The sequence below is a fragment of the Phocoena sinus genome, chromosome 15 (assembly GCF_008692025.1).
Source record: "Phocoena sinus isolate mPhoSin1 chromosome 15, mPhoSin1.pri, whole genome shotgun sequence".
NCBI classification, from domain to species: domain Eukaryota; kingdom Metazoa; phylum Chordata; class Mammalia; order Artiodactyla; family Phocoenidae; genus Phocoena; species Phocoena sinus.
In genome coordinates, this window is record NC_045777.1 from 13,868,801 (window position 1) to 13,889,723 (window position 20,923).

General features: G+C 50.3%; 1 protein-coding gene across 1 annotated transcript in view; it reads left to right on the forward strand.

Annotated features, from left to right (window-relative positions):
* The window catches only part of ZMYND8 (zinc finger MYND-type containing 8), a 126,871-nt gene extending 109,084 nt beyond the window's left edge, over positions 1-17,787 (forward strand). The window contains 8 exon segments of the mRNA XM_032607223.1: positions 2,273-2,353; positions 4,164-4,242; positions 6,870-7,045; positions 7,047-7,110; positions 8,826-8,983; positions 10,135-10,201; positions 14,268-14,351; positions 16,232-17,787. Of these exon segments, the coding sequence (XP_032463114.1) occupies positions 2,273-2,353; positions 4,164-4,242; positions 6,870-7,045; positions 7,047-7,110; positions 8,826-8,983; positions 10,135-10,201; positions 14,268-14,351; positions 16,232-16,371 (849 nt within the window). The 3' untranslated portion in view covers positions 16,372-17,787.
* The last annotated feature ends 3,136 nt before the right edge of the window (positions 17,788-20,923 follow it).

Here is a 20,923-nt window from a genome sequence, read left to right on the forward strand (position 1 = left end):
CTCCTGCAGCCACTTCTGTTCCATCCCCGACTGTTGCCCCCTTCACTCTTAGAGCAAAATTGAAGAATGAACTTCTTGACAGACGTTTTCTTTGCAGCTAAGAAAATGAACACAGTGGCTAGTTTTGTAGCTGATGAACTTTCTTGTGTCTGAGGTGACCCAGAGTTGAAGACCCAGATTTGTGTGTTTTGGCAGAAGGGCTCTTTGTTGGCTTCTTTGCTATATTTGGAAGTAAGAATGAAGGTCAGTCCGCAAATTCATGATTTCTTTAAAATGGAATGTAACGATGGCATTAGTAAAGTATTGAATTGCATCCACTTTCTGAAGTTTCCTTGTAAAGCAATTTTGTTTTAATATTTTAAATGGATGTGGGTAAGGAGGCCCATACAGAGTGACTGACCGTAAAGCACAAAGTGTTTTTTTTGTGTGTGTGTGTGGTACGCGGGCCTCTCACTGTTGTGGCCTCTCCCGTTGCGGAGCACAGGCTCCGGACGCGGACGCGCAGGCTCAGCGGCCATGGCTCACGGGCCCAGCCGCTCTGTGGCATGTGGGATCTTCTCGGACCGGGGCATGATCCTGTGTCCCCTGCATCGGCAGGCGGACTCTCAACCACTGCCCCACCAGGGAAGCCCAAGCACAAAGTGTTTTTGCTGGCAGTGTCCCCCTGTGGCACCTGCAACAAGCTGGGGGCGAAAATCTCAACAGATAATTTATTCATTTTCCTCCCATTTTGGGGTGAATTGGGGGTTACTCTTTTGGGGGTTGGGAACAGTTTTGCAATTACATGTTCACGTGAATTAATTTTTCTGTGAAAATGAGACAAACAGGTATTTCTTTAGGAACCACACTGAATTGTGGTCCAGAACCTACCCACTCCTCGGCAGGTACCGAACCACAGTCTTCTTGTGGTTTTCTCACTTAATCCTTTTGCGTACCCTACAAGGGGGGCACTGTTATTATCCTTGTTTTATACATGAGGAAACCGAGGCTCAGAGTTGTGGATGAGAAGATGTAACAGTGAGAACAGATCTCGGGCATCAGATGTGAAGGTGCTGTTTGTCCTGCCTTCTTACTGAATTGGAACAAACAGCAAAGCACAGGGGGTCCTCGGCAGCGGCCAGGCCAGATCTGAGACCTAGTTTCGTCTCCTGTCCCCTCCTCTTCCTCCTGTGATGTGGGAGGTCAGTGGCCAAGTGGCAGATAGAAGAGAAACCCACCCTGCAAACACATTCCGTCAGCAGCCACCTGGGTGCCTGCTGCGTGGACGTGAGCTGTTGCCACAGACTTGCTGATGCCCTCAGGGGTCAAATAGTTAAGGAAAAGGAAGATGGGAAAGAAACTGGAAAGGCAGTGGATGCCCCGACCAAAAGCATTAAAATAGCAAACCAGCTAGATCTACACAGTGGACCATATTATTCATCCCTAAAAAGGAATACAGCACAGACAAATCTTGAAAACTTTCTGCGAAGTCGAAGGCAGTCACAGAGGACCAAGTATTGTGTGAGTCCCACATATATGAAATAATCTAGATTCTATCTAGAGACAAAAAAGCAGATTTGTGGTTATCAGAGGCTGGGGGGCGGTGATGTGGTTATTGGGGGGGGTGAAGGCTCACGGGGAGCAGAGTTTCTTTTTGGGGTAATGAAGAGGTTCTGAAATGGATTGTGGTCACGGATGTACAACACCGAATGGACTAAAAGCCATTAAATTGTACATAGTAAATGGGTGAATTGTATGGTATATGACTATCTCAGTAAAATGATAGTTTTTTTAAGGAGAAACAATTTAAAAAACCGACAGCAACAAAACAGTCTCTCCCTTGAGCCCACTCTGTGCTGGCCAAACCATCTTGGGGCCAGATTCATCCTCCCCACTTAAACCTGTGGCTGTGCATTAGCTTTATGGCTGTGAACTACTCCCATGGTATGGCACAGGGAACTTGGGGGTGATTCCTACCCTGCCTGGATCGTACCAGGCTCTCAACCTTGGCCCTAGGGACATGTGGGGCTGGATAACTTTGTTGCAGGGGCTGTTCTGAGCACGGTAGGGTGTTTTGAGCATCCCTGGCTTCCACCTCCTCGATGCCATCAGCACCCCCTCTCCCCCTCCCCCACCAGCCATGACAACCAAAAATGCTAAGTGTCCCAGGAGGGACAAAATCACCCCCAGCGGAGAAAACCACTGCTTTATGCAGATAAATTTTAGATGTGTGTCATCTAGAAAAAGCCTCAGGGAAGTGATCACCTGAATCATTTCTGTTTTTATCTTTCAGATGATGGATGCAATAAAAGGCACAATGACGGAAATATATAACGACCTTTCTAAAAACACTACTGGAAGCACAATAGCCGAGGTCAGAGATGACACATTCAGTTCCCTATTTGCTAAGAGTGTTTTATGGGCTGCTGTAGGGGCACCGTGAAGAAGCTTCTCTGGAAATCCCTCTCGGGTCCTGTCTCTGGTCACCAGGCTCGCTCTGCTGATGGGGGTTTGTGGTGAGGGTATTTCTTCACTTTGCCAGGAAGCTGGCGCTCTGGAGACACACACTGCTCTCCGCAGTCACTTCACTTCTACTCATACAGCCAAAACCAGAGCTTGAGTTGTTATTCCATTGGTGAGACTGGACAGTAGTGCTTTTGACCCCATGTAAAATTGGATCCTTCATCTTCTCCCAAAGTTTGGACTTTTTTATACAGGTGATCCCTGTTGTCCGGGAATGTGTACCCCCAGCCTCCTTAATTTAGGTGATTGCTTAGAGAAGAGCGTGGTTAAAACTTTGAAATGTCCACTTAGGAAGTGACCATTTATTTAAAAAAAAAAAAAAAAAAAGCCTCCCTGAATTTCCCTCCCAGGCTAATTCCCTGCAAGCCCGATGCAAACAGGTCACCACGGGAAATGACAATGGCAGGACTTCTAGAGGCCATTGAAAGTCATGATGGAAAACTGGGGGGAGTCACATGCAGAGCCATTGACGACCTGGCAGGGTGAGGCTGGCACCCAGACGAAGAGGAAAAAAATCTCCAGGAAGGTGTCCCTATAGGCCTTCAACAGAGAACCACATGAATGTAAAGGTTTCAGGGAGGTCCCAAGAGAAACGGTGAATCTCCTTGGGTATTTTTGCTGATGTGACCCTCGTGATGATGGTGCTGGGACGTCAAACAAGAACTTAGAAAAACTTCCCCATCCTCACCCCCACCTGCTACCATGCTTCGTTCCTTTTTGTTCATTTTAACTGGCGTGGAGTGCAAAGTATGGATCCGTAATGTCTCACCTGAAACCTTGGGTCCAGATATGTGCCAGAATTTTCCAGATTTTAATGAGGTAATATGCAGCCCCCCTCCCACGATTAGATACAAGGTTTTCTGCAGTGAAACAGTACAATTGTTCCCACCGTGTTTGATAAATCAGGATTTCTCAACTTGACGCTACTGACATTTGTGCCAGATGATTCGCTGTGGTGAGGGCCGTCCCGTCCATCTGGGACGTTTAGCAGCATCTCTGGCCTCTACCCCCGGGATGCCAGGAACAACCTATAATGTCTCCAGGCACTGCAGTGTCATGGAGAGAGGGAGGGGGGGGCAAAAATCATCCCAGTTGAGAACCATTGGGATTATCCAGCACTGTCAACAGCCTTGTATCAGTTCACATTGGGTTTACATTTTCCTTCCTCCAAACGAATTTGGCTCCAAATTTACTCCTACCCCCCAAAATACCCTATGGTTTCCAGAAATGTTAAGCTTTGGACTTTGAAGAGGATGATCACGCACCCCTGTGCCCAAAATCTTAGGTAAGAGACACAATAAAGCTTGTTCTTATTTGTTTTTGTCTCATGTTTTAGACCAAAATCCTCCTCAAACCTGTGGCGTACTATTTATCGTGAAGACCTGGTCTTCTTTTCTTCCTTGAAGTGGCTTTCCTAGAGCATTTCTTGGAAGAGACAGCCGACCCATATTTGGCTTTTTGGAGCAGAAGTTCTCCCGAATTTGGGCTAACCCACTGGCGCCCACCTCTCTTACTGCAGCTGTGGGGTGGCCAGCACAGGCTGCCCTCTCTTTGCCTCAGCACATGACGTTAACCCTGTAATGAGAGCTGGAGCTTCCGAGCCCTGTTGGTAAAAGGCACCCAGGTGCACTTTGTAAAAAAGTCTTTCTCTCTCCTTACAGATTCGCAGGCTGAGGATTGAGATAGAGAAGCTCCAGTGGCTGCACCAGCAGGAGCTCTCGGAAATGAAACACAACTTGGGTAAGTCCTGCTGACTTGGTCTGCACTGTGGAAGGTTCTGGATGTGAGCTTCTTGACACCCCTGGCGTTTGACCCAGATGTGAATTGAATCAAAAGTAGGGCAGGGGGATGCACCACTGGTGGGGAGACCACAGCATCCTGGAGAGTCCTGACCTGGAGAAACCAGATATGAAGGATGGAGCTGGAGGGCACCCTCCTTTTCCTCTTTTCAGAATACCAACACCAGCAACAAGGTCATCACAACAGCCTTGGTAGCAGCTCCTGCTTATGAGCTCTGACCTTGTTCCAGCAAACCGGCTGAAGTTTTCACGAATTAGCTAGTTCTCACAGAGACCCTTCTGATAAAAAGGGGTCTGTTATTTCCAGCAGAAACTGAGGCACAGACATGTGCAAAGTCACACAGCTGTAGTTCACGTCTGGGCGCCGTGGCTCCAGACTTTCCTCCTTGTAACCACTGACCATCAGGCATCTTAAAGTTCTGGATGCTTCCTGTGTGCCCCACGTCATGGCGAGGGCGTTGGTCATGGATTGTAGATAAGATTGATGTTTCGCTTACCGCTCTGGGGGGATATTGTAAAAGGGCCTCCCCCAAAGGCAGAGCAGTTTCTTTCAGACCCTTGAGTAGTATCAGCCTCAGAGTCAGAGTGCCGGCAACCAGGAGGTTCTGTTAGGGAGGCAGACCCTGCGGGGGGCGGTGGGGGGGGGGTGCCCACCTGCTTGCAGGTGATACTTGTTTAAATCACGCAAACTCCAGTCCTTCGGAAGCCTACCAGGAAAGCCCCGCCCCCGCCCTGCTCCTTCCCTTGTTGCCAGGAGGGAAGTTTATTGGAATGTTTGTCACTTCTTCCTGTTTTTCTTGTAAAGTCAAGGAATCTATTTTTATGCAGAATCGTTTCATTTAAAAATAGTGGCCACACGTTTGAAAAAATACATGTGGGCTGGACAGAGCTTGTCATGGTTGGCAGGCTCCTAGCTGGAAATGTTGTGTCTGGATACAAGTGCTTTTTATCTTTACCGGGGGTTAATTTTCTTTATTGGTGGTTTTTTGGAGGGTGTTTTTTTTTTTTTTTAATTTCAGGAAGAGGATTTTAAGGAATCGAGGAACCATTTATTTTTCTTTTGTTCCAGTGTGCAGGTTGCTCCCAGGTGTTGCACTTGTTGTCTGATGTAAAATTGAGAGAAATCTCAGTAGCGCGAGCAGTTTGATAGTTGTTTTATTAGCCTAATGATCAGTCACGATGCCCTGTCTGGTAGATTAGAGCCACACACCAAGGATACGGCACGTCCAAGTTGTAGCCCCACCTCTGCCCTTATTAGCTCTGAGCCTCAGTTTCCTCATCTGTGAAAGGGGTATTATAATAATGCTTACCGCATAGGGTGAGTAGTATAAAAGGATTAAAGGAGTTCGTGTTTACAGAGTGCTTACAGCAGTGCCTACAGATAGTAGGTGCTATGTAAGTATTTGATAGAAAAAAAGGCTTATACTAATGATAAAGTTCAAAGTGAGTTTAGTGGAAATTGTTTCAAGGGTTTATTTGAGGGCTTCCTGCAGAATCCCCATGGGGCCCCCTTCTCTGCATCCTTGGCACCTGACGTTCATTATCACAAGTAGCTCTGTTGGTCAGCGTGCTGGATGCTCATCTTACAGGTGTAGACACCGGGGCTTGGGCGGGCTGGGTGACTCACCCGGGGGTATCACACAGCCAGGGCATCTCCAAGCCAGGATCCACGCCCGAGTCTGTTGGAATCCATGTTCTGACCTGGTGTGAATGACCCCATGGCCTGGGCCGGGGGACAGGTGATGAAGGTGGCATCTGCTCCCCTCCCCTCCCCCTCCTCCCCTCCCCTCCCCCTCCTCCCCTCCCCTCCCCTCCCCTCCCCTCCCCCTCCTCCCCTCCCCTCCCCCTCCTCCCCTCCCCTCCCCCTCCTACCCCTCCCCCTCCCCTCCCCTCCCCCTCCTCCCCTCCCCTCCCCCTCCTCCCCTCCCCTCCCCCTCCTCCCCTCCCCTCCCCTCCCCCTCCTCCCCTCCCCCTCCTCTCCTCCCCCTCCCCCTTCCCCTCCCTCCCCCTCCCCCCTCCCCTCCTCTCCCCCTCCTCCCCTCCCCTCCCCATCTCCCCTCCTCCCCTCCCCTCCCCTCCCCCCTCCCCTCCCCCTCCTCCCCTCCCCTCCCCCTCTTCCCCTCCCCCTCCTCTCCTCCCCCTCCCCCTCCCCTTCCCCTCCCCTCCCCCTCCCCCCCTCCCCTCCTCTCCCCCCTCCTCCCCTCCCCTCCCCATCTCCCCTCCCCTCCCCTCCTCCCCTCCCCTCCCCTCCCCTCCCCTCCTCCCCTCCCCTCCCCCATCTCCCCTCCCCTCCTCCCCTCCCCTCCTCTCCCCCTCCTCCCCTCCCCTCCCCATCTCCCCTCCCCTCCCCCCTCCTCCCCTCCCCCTCCTCCCCTCCCCCTCCTCTCCTCCCCCTCCCCTCCCCCTCCCCTCCCCCTCCCCCCTCCCCTCCCCTTCCCCTCCTCCCCTCCCCATCTCCCTCCCCTCCTCCCCTCCCTCTCTCCTCCCCCCTCATCCCCTCCCCTTCCCCCATCTCCCTCCCCTCCCTCCTCCCATCCCCCTCCTCCCCTCCCCTCCCCCACCCGGCAGAGCTGACCATGGCTGAGATGCGGCAGAGCCTAGAGCAGGAGCGGGACCGGCTCATCGCAGAGGTGAAGAAGCAGCTGGAGCTGGAGAAGCAGCAGGCAGTGGACGAGACCAAGAAGAAGCAGTGGTGCGCCAACTGCAAGAAGGAGGCCATCTTCTACTGCTGCTGGAACACCAGCTTATTGCGACTACCCCTGCCAGCAGGCCCACTGGCCTGAGCACATGAAGTCCTGCACCCAGTCAGGTAGGGCCCCGGGGGCACCTCCTGGCCCAGGCTGCAGAGGGCGGGCTCTCGGCTCCCCCCTGGACCACAGGACCCTCGTCACACTCGCTCACCATCACCACCTGTGTGACTCTTACACACGAGAGAGCAGCATGCGGCCATGGAGCCGAGACTCCAGACACAGGTGTTTTGAACCTCTCGTCTCCTTGGCCACAGCGTTGTCCGCCACAGTGCGGGGCATGTGATGATCACTTTAGTTGCATGTGAGTTGCCGTGGTTGGTTCTCCACCGGGGGCAGTTTTTGTCTCTGTCGCCTCTCTGAAGACACTGGCAATGACCGCAGACATTCGTGGTTGTCATAACCGAGGGGGGGGCGCCGCTGGCATCGAGAGGGCAGGGGCCAGGGATGCTGCTAAACGCCCTGCAGGATGCACAGGGCAGCCCCCACAGTGGAGCCCATCCGGGACTCATAGCGTTGAATGAGGGATCCCAGTGCTCACCGCGAAGGAAAAAGTGTGGGTTTGGAGCTAATCGGTCTTTGAAATCTCTTTCTATAAATTTATTTATTTTATTTTTGGCTGCGCAGACTTCAGTAGTTGTGGCTCGCGGGCTCTAGAGTGCGGGCTCAGAAGTTGTGGTGCACTGTGGGGACTTCAGGGAAGTCCCCTGAAATCTCTTTCTAATACAGAGCAAGCAGATCCCAGGCTAGGAGACTCCAGCAGGAAACACTGTCTAGTTAGAATTTGTTAATAGTATTTATTAGTGATTATTTTACGGTTAGCATTTATTTATGGCTAATGTTAGATTTCTATGCTTAGAAATAAAAGTCTCCATTTCAAATAATTTATTTAAATACAGATAACAGGGCTTTCCTGGTGGCACAGTGGTTAAGAATCCGCCTGCCGATGCAGGGGACACGGGTTTGAGCCCTGGTCCGGGAAGATCCCACATGCCGCGGAGCAACTAAGCCCATGCGCCACAACTAGTGAGCCTGTGCTCTAGAGCCCGCGAGCCACAGCTGCTGGGACCCGCGCGCCTGGAGCCCGTGCTCCACAGCGAGAGAGGCCACTGCGACGAGAAGCCCACTCACTGCAACTAGGAGTAGCCCCCACTCGCTGCAACTAGAGAAAAGCCTGCATGCAGCAGCAAAGACCCAACGCACCCAAAAATAAATAAAATACATAAGTTAAATACAAGTAACATAAATAATATGATAAGGGAGTATATCTACAGATTGACAAGTTTTTTAAAGGTGATACACGAATGACCCAAATTTGAGAAGCTCTGGAGCAGGGGTTGGTAAGCTTTTTTTTTTATGAAGGTCCAGAGAGTAAATATTTCAGGATTTGTGGCCTGGGTGGTCTGTCAGAAGTGCTCAGCTCTGCTGTTATAGGGTAAAACATGGGGTGAAAAACTGTCTAAAATTAGAAATGATGAAATGAGTAATTGGAACAGCAGTTTACAGGGTGTTAGTTTCACGAACATTCCTTCCAGAATGATTTAATAAAACTTGAATCACAGACTCTTAGAAATGAACATATTTTCACGCACAGTCTGGAATTCCTGCGTCTGGAAAGCTTTGGTCCAGCCACCCTGGGCCTGTGCTTGTGCCCTGAGTGGGCCTGGGTGGCAGCTGCGTCTCTTACAGGTGTTGGTTTGCGCAGAACGGGCTTCCCCGTGGGCCCGGGAGCCATCACGCTCGGCTTATACTTGGCTTCTGTCCCCTTCGCCCTCAGCTACCGCGCCTCAGCAGGAAGCAGACGCCGAGGTGAACACGGAAACACTAAACAAGTCATCCCAGGGGACCTCCTCCAACACGCAGGCAGCCCCCCCGGAAACCAGCAGCTCGAAAGAGAAGGAGACGCCAGCCGAGAAAAGCAAGGACAGTGGCTCGGTGAGTCTCCATCCCACATGGCTTTGGGCCACGCAGAGTCTCAGACCCACCCCCATGCCCGCCACCCCGGCGAGTCCTGTGCTGTAGGGAGGTTTGTCTGTCTTCAGGCTGCAGATGGGGTGACAGTCTTAGCAGGGCTCCTTTTCACAAGGTGCGTGTTTAGGGCAGCGTTGTCCACAGAACCTTCTGAGACGATGGGAATGTTTTGTATCTGCTCTGCCCAGTATGGGAGCCACTAGCCGCGTGTAGCTGTTGAGCGCTTGAACTGTGGCTAGTGTGACCGAGGACCTGGATTTTAAACTTTACTGAATTATAATTAATTTCAATACGGGTAGTCACAGGAGGCTGGTGGCTGCTCTCTTGGACACACAGGTTCCACCTCCTGCTTGCCCAGTGTGTGGTATATGTAATTGCACGCAAACGTTATTTTAGGTGGCACCTTGATCTTTTTTTTACATTTGTAGTCATTATGTATTTATTTCCTGTCTGTTAGGAAAAAAGCAAGTCATCCCAGCAGTTAAAACCCTTTGATTTCATTGATATCATTGCCTAGTAAGAGGTTAAGGTGAAATAAAAGTGAACTGATATAACTTGATGTAATATGCAGTCAGCCCTCCGTATCCGTGGGTTTCTCATCCTTGGATGCAACCAACCGAAATTCCATCCGTGTTTGGTTGAATCCATGTATTCGAAACCCTCGGATACAGGGGCCCACTGTAGTCACCGCACTAGCTAGGCCTTCTTTGTGTGTAAGGAGCTGGAACATCCCCAGATTTTGGTACCCTTGGGGACTCCTGGAACCATCCCACTTCGGGTACTGAGGGACGGCTGTGCTTCCTTTTGGGATGTGGCAGAAATCTGGGGTGGGCGTTAGGTCAGAGAGGGGAGCTGAGGACCAGTGTTCTTGAAGCCACGGCTCTAGAGTTGAGTGAGGAGCCCCCAGTGCTGTGTTTTGGGGATGTAGAGCAGAAAAGGGCACAGGTGCAGGGCCCCCCGGCTGACCTGGCCTCCCCCGCCTGAGCACGCCAGGCAGAGGGCACGAGGGTGCTGTAGGGGCCGTGATGAGTGCCCCCATGGATCCCTGGGCTTCCCTGGGGGCGCTGCATTGGCCCCGGTGCCTTGCCTCCATGTCTCTCTTTTTGTATTTCTAGACCCTCGACCTTTCTGGCTCCAGGGAGACGCCCTCCTCCATTCTCTTAGGCTCCAGCCAAGGCTCTGGTATGTTGCCCCCCTGGTGGGCGAATGGTGCTCTCACGGTCCACACGGGCAGAGGGGAGCCATGTCCTCAGGGAGAAGCTGAAGGGTGTAGGGCTGTGATTTTCAAACTGTGGGTCCTTAGGGATCCTTGGGGGTGCCCTGGGCGGGTCAGCGGGGGTGTAGGAGTGGCGGGGCAAGGTGGCTTTCAGGCACTTCTCCAAACGGGTCAGGATTTACCTGTACTTGTTTGATTTCTTGGGGTTCCACATCAAAGACATAGGGTTCCGTTGCTGACCTGGGGTGGCGTAGAAGATGCATTTGGGTTGGGCAGTTCTTCTTCCCTCAGAGAAATGACCACAGGAAATGAAACTGTGAAACTATCCCCGAGGTCCCAATGCCCGCATTTAGTGGATGAGGGTACTTGAGCATTCAGAGGAAAACAGAAAATTTTTAGGTAGATGATCTTTCTGTAAAACTCTTTCTACTTGAGGGATAACCTGGTAGGCTGTTCTGGGGAATTATCTGACACTGACTTCTGGTTTTCCCCTTCTGTGCAGTTTGAGCTGTCCTCTTTTCTAGCCCAAAGGGTCTTTCCCCTGCACCCTCCTAAACCGGTTTGAGGACATTCCAGAAGGGTTCAAAGAAGGTGTCTTCAGTGAGGGCAGTTCTGCTTAATTCAAGGTCCTTCAGCTCTAGGATCTTTCTCTCTGCTGGGTCATTCTCTTCAGCTGAAAACCAAACATTTTCTTTTAGTGCATAGAGGAAGAAGGGATGTCCTTCGTTAGGGTGGCTGGAGAAAGTTCTCTGAAGGGCTGGAAAGTGGGGTTCAGGTTCGGGTGCACCAGGGGGAGTGACACGAGCTGACTTCACGAACTTGGCATTAAATACGATTGAACCACCTGTTGAAAAAACTCACTTCTCACTCCCCCTTCAGTCCTCTGGTTACATCTCTGAGAACAAGTTCAGTTTGGTGCTAAGGTATCTTCTTCATCCCTTTGATTTCTTCTTCTTCTTCTTTTTTTTTTTTTAAATCTGCCTTTTTAACTTCAGCAGCATGGCACCCACCTAGAATTTTCTACTACAATTTGGTTTTCATTATGTTGATTTGTAGAGTTGTCTTCTATGTATGGCAGGTATTATTGCTTTCCTGCTTTTTGGTGATGATATAAGAGTTTCTGTTTAACTTAAGTTGAAAATGAGTTTAAAATAACAGCACGAACTGAGTGGACGTGTCACAGTTGCACGGGTGGAGTGAGAAGGGCTCAAGTTGGAAATCCTGCTGCAGACAGGGGGTGCTGTTGAGGTTTTGGAGCAGCAAAGTGGTGCAATCCATGTGGGAAGATTAACGGGCCTTGGGAAGATTAGTGATGCCCTGGGAGTATGGAATCTGTTGGGACAGGGAAGCTTGCGTGCGGGAAGGTGGTTGGGAGATGCATCGTACCTCAGTTCCGAGGTGGATGAGATGTTACCTAGCCCAGGGGTTGGCAGACTTTCTGTAAAGGACCAGAGTAAATTTTTTTTTTTTTTTTTTTTTTTTTTGCGGTACGCGGGCCTCTCACTGCTGTGGCCTCTCCCGTTGCGGAGCACAGGCTCCAGACACGCAGGCTCAGCGGCCATGGCTCACGGGCCCAGCTGCTCCGTGGCATGTGGGATCTTCCCAGACCGGGGCACGAACCCGTGTCCCCTGCATTGGCAGGCGGACTCTCAACCACTGCGCCACCAGGGAAGCCCTAGAGAGTAAATATTTTAAGCTTCGAGGGCCACACAGTTTCTGTCAGAACTGCTTGACTGCCGTTGTCGGATGAAAGCAGCCACAGATGACACACAAAGAGATGGGTGGGCCTGTGCTCCCGTGAACCTGTACTTGGAAAAACAGGCACTGGCCTGAATTTGGCCCATGGGCCGTTGTTGGCTGACCTCCCCCTCCTTCTCGACCTGAAGCACCCTGGTGTCTGAGGGGGTAGAAAGGGAAGTTGGAGAGAGGGAGCCAGGAACCTGGAAGATGCTGGTGACTTGGCGCAGGGGTTGGGGAGTGGGGACGATATTGTCCCGAGGAGGCTAATGATGAGATGGGGGAAAGCAGGGAGGGAGGGAAAGGTCCCACACTGTCAGCAGCTGGAGGAAAAAGCATTTTTCAGGCAGTGCTGCCGTGTTACTTTGGAGTGTGGGCCGAAGGGAACCGAGCAGGAGGTCACTGGAGGCCAGGTCAGGACAGCGAGCCCCAGGCTTCTCACTTTCCCCTATTTACTCACCAAAGCACCCTGGGTGATGGCTGGCGGCAGAGCAGACAGACTGGCTGGTTTTCTGATTCCTCTTACGTCTAATGGTTTCTGCTAGCGCTCACTGCTTGCTGACAGTGTACATGGAATCTTGTGGAGGAACGTGGGCTTTACAAAGGTTTACAAACACTGAGGTTTCTGAGCTCTTTATAGACTTCTGGAACTAGGCTGGTTAAGATGAGGGTCTAGTCGGGAGGGAGGAAGGTTTAGTAGGGGGTAGGAGCTTCCTCGGGGTGGGCGTGGGCCTTTCCTGTTCACTTGTCTCTTCATTTTAAGATTGTAAAGCAATGCACGCATATCCAGTTGACCCTTGAAGGGGTTTCAACTGCATGGGTCCACGTATACATGGATCTTTTCCCATAGTCAGCACGGTTCTACACGATCTGTGGTTCGTTGAATCCGTGGATTTGGATATGGAGGGCCGACCATGAGACTTAAGTGTCCATGGAATTTAGTATCTGTGGTGGGTCCTGGAACCAATCCCCTGTGCTATCCCTGACACCAAGGGATGACTATAGTTAGAGAAAATAAAACTGTACTGGGAAAAACAGTTCCTACTCTCAGTCTCCATGGCTGTCTTTGGGTACATCTGGCACTTAACCACCTCCTTATTTGTAAATAATGTAAATAACGTGTTTCCCCATACTTATATTTCTGGACTTTATCTAGACGTTGCTTGTTGACTTCTGGCTTTAAAAGATGAGAATTGGGGTCTTTTATCACCTCTCTACTCGCCCTCCTCCCAAACTACTTACGTCACTGTTTGATGTGCCTATGGGTTACCTTGGTCAAGTAAAACACTTGCTCCTTAGTTCTTGTTCTGTCAGCTGGGGACAGTATCTCTTGCCCCCTCTCTTGGTGCCCACCACCTCCCTCGAGACCTCTCCTACCCCTGTCATATCCAGACTTGGCATCTTCCCACTTTGACTCTCCCATCACCAAGGTGGAGGACATGTGCATCTCTCCCGTAACTTCAGTTGGGTCTTCTCGCTTTCGGCTGTTGGCTGAGCCTAAAAAATTGACATACGATAATCTGTGTTTCCATCATTCTGATCGTGCCATTTGTTGCAGGTGTGTACTGCGATCACATTTCCACCTTTGCATATAGCCTTGCTTTTCCCTGGAGTTTCTGTTTTTTTTTTTTTTTCTTTTTAATGTTTCCTTTATCATACCTTCAGTGATTTCCCCCAAATTCTTCACTAGGACAGTTATTTTATTGAGACACTTTTCCTATCACACATTTTAGACTCTTTCCATCTCAGATATTATTTGTTGGTGTCCTTCCGTCATGGCTGAGGAGTGGCCCACTGATACCTCATCTGTAGCCTCTTCCTCAGTCCTTCTCACCACATGCACCTCCGTCGTCCTCTCTTCCCTGTTCCGTCATCAGCCTTGGCAGTAGATTAGTGATTACTTGCCCTGAAAAATCTGGATTCCTTGGGTGGGGCTTTCCACCTAAATTGTGGTGCTGGTGCCTCCCCTTGCCTTGGCTGAATTAAGCTCTTGGCAGAGCTAGTGGTTCCTAGAATTTTGCTTTCAAAATTCTGCGAATTTATGGCTTTACGTAGTTGCTTTTATGTCATTGTACGCCATATTTCCCACCTGTAATGCCGTGCTGTGTCCCGTGATCCTGTTCATGGTTTGATATGCATTTTTAAAAGCCTTAGTCTCCTGTGAATGCGTTAAGTTGGAAAATGGGGACATCAACAGAGCAGCCGCCCAGCGCTAAGACCAGTAGCCTGTTGCTTGGGGGTGTGCGGATTTGAGCCCTCTGCCAGACTCTGAGGCTGCCTGTGCTATCTCTTCAGTTAGCAACAGGTGTGACAAGCAACCTGCCTCTGTCCCAACCAGCACAGACCACCAGCCGCACCCCAGCTACCCAGCCCAGAAGTGTAAGTATGACCCCGCCTCACGGAAGCTGCCGGGGAACTTTTCCCGGCGCGCGGAAGGCTCGTTTTGTGTGTGTCTGTGTGTGTTTTTCTTTGTGGGCGTGTCTTCTCCTGAGTGACGGGTCTTGCTTTGCCTTGTTTCTTCTTAGCTTTGCCTCTGATGGCCATCGGAAACCCCAGTAGGAAAAGAGGTTTTTTTTTGGGCCACGCCGCTCAGCTTGTGGGATCTTAGCTCCCCGACCAGGGATCGAACCCACACCCTCGGCAACGAAAGCGTGGAGTCCTAACCACTGGACTGTCAGGGAAGTCCCCGGTCTGGCTTCTTGAAGGGGCCTCATCCTCACTCTTTTCAGAAAGGGTCCTAGACTAACACCCATTGTCCTCTGCAGTGATGGGTCGAATCAACCACCGCCCCGTGTCCGGTCCGTGGGAGGAGTCAGGCTCTGCAGTTACTCAGGTGGCCAGCCTCGCTCTGGGATGCAGCTTCTGTGCTGAGCTCAGCCCTGCTCCCGTTTCTTCTAAGTGGCCCAGCTGGTTTCCGCCTTCAGCAGAGCTGGGGAGAGTCAGTGTGACTTGATTGCATTGTTGTAGGATTTTCTCCTTGTGGTGATAACCAGCTGTATCACTGACCTTCCAGAGAACTAACGGTGTAGGCATCACGAGTAGGGAAGAACGCTTAAGAAGCGGTGGGTTCAGGATCCGTAAGACAGCTCCACCCTGGCGCCCCTCTGCCCCCACCCCCCTCTGCCCACCACAATACAATACTGCCCCCTTCTGGTCACCGATGCAAGGGACCAAGAAGAGTTCTCTCCTGAATGGATATGTTACTTGGGAGATCCTTTGATCATTCTCTTCACTACTTATCTTGCAGAAACAGACCTCAGGACCACGTACGTGCCTGCCATATCACCAGAAAGGTCACCCCCTAGGCGATGATACGGTCCCTTGTTCCCTCACTCCAGTTCTGTCTCTGAGCTTGACAGCCAGCTTCTCTCAATCACATATTCTCACCCCACCTCAAGAAGTTAAAAAAGAAAGTTTTGTCCCAGTCTGTCTGAACTGGGTAAATGATCTAAGATATGATGGGGTCTTAGTGATGTGCTGGTGGGTCTCTTAGAGTCAGCCATCCCGCTGAGCCTGCAGGCTGGGGCCGTCTCACAGTGGGACAGACACCTCACTTGGCTCTTCCATCAGTGTCCTCGTGTCTTACTCAGCCACAATGTAGTTCCTTGTGGCGCACGTGTCCTTGAAGCTCCCGTAGGTCTTACTCCTGGTTCTTGCATCCTTCAGTGACCCTTCAGCTTGTCCTTACTGGGAGCCAGTGGGTCTTCACCATTAAGCCCAGCTGGGCTTAACCATTCTGGTCCTCACTCCTCTGCTTCGGGTGGTTTGGTTCTAAGTCTGTTTTTCAAGTTGCCTATAAACTGATTAAAGAAACTCTATTAACAGAAGTAAGTAGATCGAATGCCAAATTTCAGTGCCTTTTTTAGTGGCCAAGGTAGGACACAAGGGCATGGGGTGCTTGGTGTCTGGTCATGTAGGAGGGGTGCCTGGTCTCAGGTACCACACAAGAAGTGCCTTCCTTGATAACTTAGTACCTGTCCCCACTCACCTTTATTCTCTCTGAGCACGATTCCCTCCTGTTTTTCCAATCAGCTCTTGTTAAATCCTAAAAAAATAAGTTCTCCCCGTGTAGGCCACAGACACGCGAATTCAGGGCGGTAAGTGGTGGCAGGATTTTGACCACGTGTGTTGTGTGGAGTCGGGTGGGGAAGGTGGTACCAGGAAGCAGGTGCAGATCACACACAGGGATGGTTCTGATTCACTGGAAGTGGGCAGGAATGCTAAAAACCTGCCTTCCGGTTGACTTCCCCCCAACCCAGACCATTCCCGGAGCAGTAAATCCAGTTGCTGGAGCGGCAGCGATGAGAAACGGGGATCGGCACGCTCTGAGCACAACGCCAGCACCAGTTCGAAGAGCCTCATCCCGAAAGAGTCTCGGCTGGACACCTTCTGGGACTAGGGACACGTTGGGGCACAAGTCACCCATCCCATGGAGGAAAAAAAAACCAGACACCAGGAAAACCGGAAACAGCAAAGAAATGTGAGACAGGAGAATCGCCACCCTCAGACTGGAGGATTCCAACCATTCAGACTGGCACGGAGGGCAGCCCGCACTACGTCACGCCCAGCATTAGCCTTGACAGAGGAGTGTTCCACCCACATGAAACCTATGCTTTAGATGTAAATAATGTACAATTTGTGGATGTCATTGAACCTAGAGTACCTTCCCCTTTTTATATTTGTATTGACTTTAACTTATAAAAAAAAAAAGAGAGAGAGAAAAACAATTAAAAAAAAAGAAACACACCCAACAACAAAAAGAATGTTTGAATGTTGGAGAAGGGATGGTCAGCCAGCCCACCTGTCACAGTGGTATGGAGAGGGCGTGGGGATCACCGTGGCACACAGGTCCTCATCCTGGGATGCCCAGGGAAAGTGAGCCGTTTCCATTCTTATGTCTGTACACAGCACACTGGGATCAGGAGTTTCCGACACAGATTCGGTGCTGTCGTGGGCACGTCACATCCAGCCATTGGCCCTTTTCAAATGCTGTGTTACCATGTTTTAAAAGACAAGCTCTCTGGACCAGAAGGACATGTGGAGGAGCTCGTTTATTTTATGTGATTTCCATGATGACTCTACTCCTATAAAAGGGAAAAAAAAACACAACGTCCTTGTTTACAGAATATCAACTAGAAACAAGCCCTGCTCAGCTCAGTTGCAGAAGGGAAGAACTTAGAGAGGGTTCAAGTCAGAAGCTCTGAAACAGATCTTTTCTTTGCTTTGTGGTTCCTTTAAAGACACTCACACCCACTTGGTAAGAGACGGGCCGTGCTTTGCGGAAGTGAGAAGTCAAAGGCAAGACGCACGCGGAGGACATTTCAGTCTGGGATGAAGCATGTATGTATTATTTATGTTTTTATGTCAGCATGAAACAAAGGCAGTGTGAGAAGACGCAGGACACCGCCGTGCTGTCTGTTACACTACGTATGCTGTAGTACCATTTTGTATGTTGTGTAAAACAAGAAGCATTGAACAAAGCAAAAAGGTGACGTATGTATATGAGAAAAATTAATTGTACGATATCATTCCAGTACCTTCTGTTGTACATTTTAGTCTCGTTTCCTTTCTCTTCATTGTTGATAAGAGGATGCGAACTGTACAGTTTCCAGCTAGTTACCCATATTAGAGAAGAAATAAAAAAGAGTATTAGAAGAAAACAGGAGAGAAAGAACATTTGTGAATTGCAGTTGTCAAAAAAAAAAAATAGCCTAGCTGGCCTTATTTGTGAAGCATAATTGCTTTTAGCATATGGAAGTATTTTTTCACATTTTCTTTGTATAAAATTTGTATTAAACTTAAATATCTTTTTTGATGATGGTGTTTCTTTGTGACTGAGCCAGTGGACTCACACGGTATGCTCTTTTGGGTTCCCCCACCCCCCAGTTTTTTCAGATTCTTCACCTTTTTTTAATTAAACTGTTTTGGAAAAACGGCTTGGTCGTCCTCGATGCAGTTTTCCATTTGGTCAGGATGGCCGTGTCACGTTTGCCCGATCAAACACAGGGACCGGGCCACGAGAGGTTAGGAACAACAGCTCCATGGGTGGCGGGCACGTTATAAATAAGGGCCCCTAGTGGTGCTTTCCTGGGAAGTCCAGTTCCTGGGAATTTACTGACAGAGATGTAGAACAGAAGGGAAATCCTGGGTCAGTCTTGGAAAAACAGTGGCAGGGGAGTGAATTGCCTTTCCATGGCCAGGATGGGGGCCTGAGCTCCTAGGAGTTCCGTGGGCAGCGTGGGGCCTTGTCTCTGCCCAGGCACACCCTGGTCATTTCATCTTCATGTGTCACACAATTAGATTTTTTTTTCCCAACCATTTAAACATGTAAACACTTCTCAGCCCTACTCAAGGCTGGACAAAAGCAGGGCAGGGACTGGATTTGGCCCGCAGGCCATCACTGACTGGTGCTGTGAAAGGAACAAAGTGGGACTGGTTTAGAGAGGGCCTTACAACAACTTCTTTGTTCCTCTTTGTGGGTGTGGGAACCTGTCGTGTGGAAGGAGACAGCATGTGTCACAGCCCCCCGTCAATGGATATTCAGCGTGTCTGCAGACACTGGCCATGGCAAACAGACCTGCAGGTCCCTCGGGTGTGAGTCATGAGCTATGTGAGGGGACCCGTGGGAGTCAACCCAAACAGCTGCATCCAGGGCTCTGGTGCGTGGCCAGGTAAGAGGGGAAGGGCTTGGAGGTTCCAGACAGGGCAGCGGGGCCTTCTCCCACTGACTTTAGTCTGGGTGGAGTGTTTTCAGGGCCCTGTGGCTCTGAGTCTAGGAATGAGGAGAAGGAGGACACCATGCTCTCTGCCGTGGTCCTTGCTTCTTCCTCTCAGCGATGGCCAGGCACAGGGCAGGCTGGGGCTGGCACAGCCAGCCTGGTGGGTCTAGGGGCTACTTTTAACGCAGTTGGGCACTATCGCCGCCTGGTGGCCTCCTTGCAGAACTGCAGTCCCCAGAACCAGAGTCGGACCAAGGGGGACTGGTGGAGGTTCATTGCGGCAACAGCTCTGTCCTGAGCATCTGTGTGAGCCAGGCACTGGGGACACAGCCTCTGGCCTCATCCATCCGACATTCTCACTGGGAAGCAGTCAGATATGCATATGATGGAATCCTAGGTAGAATAGACTCACTGAAGATAAATAGGCAGGGTACGGAGGGGAGGTAGGTGGTATTGATTGAGGATGGCTTCTCGAAGGAGCTGCCCTTTGAGCTGAAATGTAAACGTGGTGGGGACTGAGCATGATGTCTAGGGCAGCGCTTTAGTAACACTGGCTGAATGTTAGCAGTGCCTGGGAAGATTTATTTATTTATTTTTGAAATATTTATTTGGCCGCGTCGGGTCTTAGTTGCGGCAGGCGGGCTCCTCTTTGTGGTGTGCGGGCTTCTCTCTAGTTGTAGAGCACGGGCTTCAGAGCTTGCGGGCTCAGTAGTTGTGGTGTGCGGGCTTAGTTGCCCCGCAGCATGTGGGATCTTAGTTCCTCGACCAGGGATATGAACTCACATCCCCTGCATGGGGAGGTGGATTCTTAACCACTGGACCACCAGGGAAGTCCCCACCTGGGCAGATTTAAAACAGCAAAGCAGACACCACCCTCCTTCCCCAAGTAATGACATCTGACTCTCTGAGGTGGGGCTTTGTAAAGCTCCTCACCTATGGGAGGGTGATTCCTATGGGCAGCCAGAGCTCAGAGCCTCTAACCTGGTTGGAAGAACATTCCAGGTAGAAGGAAAAGCAAACATAAACGGCTTGAGGTGGGGCTGGCATCTTCCAGGAAGAGGAGGAAGGCGAGTGAGGCCAGAGTGAGGGATTCAGCGTGGAGGTGGGGCTGATGAGATCAGAGAGGGAAGAGAAGTCGGGGCTTGAATTATGATCCGAAGGAGATGGGAAGCCAGGGTGGTGGGTTTTTTTTAACAGCTTTAGAGAGAGAATTCATATACATAAATCTGTCTATTTAAAGTATATAATTCAATGGTTTTTGGTATATTACATTATTAATTTTTATTAAAAATTGTGGCAAAATATATGTAACAGAATTTGCCCTTTTAACCATTTTTAAGTGTACGATTTAAGTGTAGTCAGGGTTGTGTTTCGAACATATAAATGTTTTCTAAACTTCAGCATTCACAGGCCCCCTTCACATCAGGGTACATCAGGAACACCACCTCTATTATTGCTCATTTTCTTTAATCCAGCAAGACAAAGGTCACTCATATTCCTTCCAGCCTCACCGGTGTGGGTATGTTCCACATGCTGAGCTGTGTGCTGGGGGATTGCCCTGTGCCGGAATCTTTTGGTCTTCATGATAACTCCAGGAGGCAGGCACTAATCATAGTCCCGTTTTCCAGATGAGGAAATTGACCTGCCCAAGGTCACACAACAGGTCAGTCAGTGCCAGAGCCAGGATTCAAATCAGTCTGCCTGACTTACAACTCAGTGCAGTGGTCCCTCAGAAGACGCTGCCCCAGTGTCTGTGGCACTGTGGTAAGTTTACAAAACGCCTCTCCCTGACTCCACTGCCCATGGGGTGGGTATTGTTTTGCTCTTTGTCTAGGTTGGGAAACTGAGACTTGATGGTTAAGTGAATTTACAGGTGAGTCAGGTTTTTGGTTGCACACAACAGAGTGCACTCTAGGTAGTTTGAGCAGGAAAGGAATTTATTAAAGGATGTTAAGTGACTTGCACATCTTTGGAAGGGAGGGGTGGAGAGGCAGCCATGAACAATATATAAATTACACTGCAGGACCTTCATGTCACTGTCACTGGGCCCAGACACTGAAACTCTCACTAGTGACACTGGTTATGTTCCTTCCGCCTCCTGCTAGATTGAATTCCATGCCTCAGAACCCACTTTCATTGCTTTCACCTGTAGGTGTATCTGAATTGGCTAAGCTTAGGTTTCACGTGGGTGTATCTGATTGAGTCTAAGTACCATCTGGATGTATTTGATTG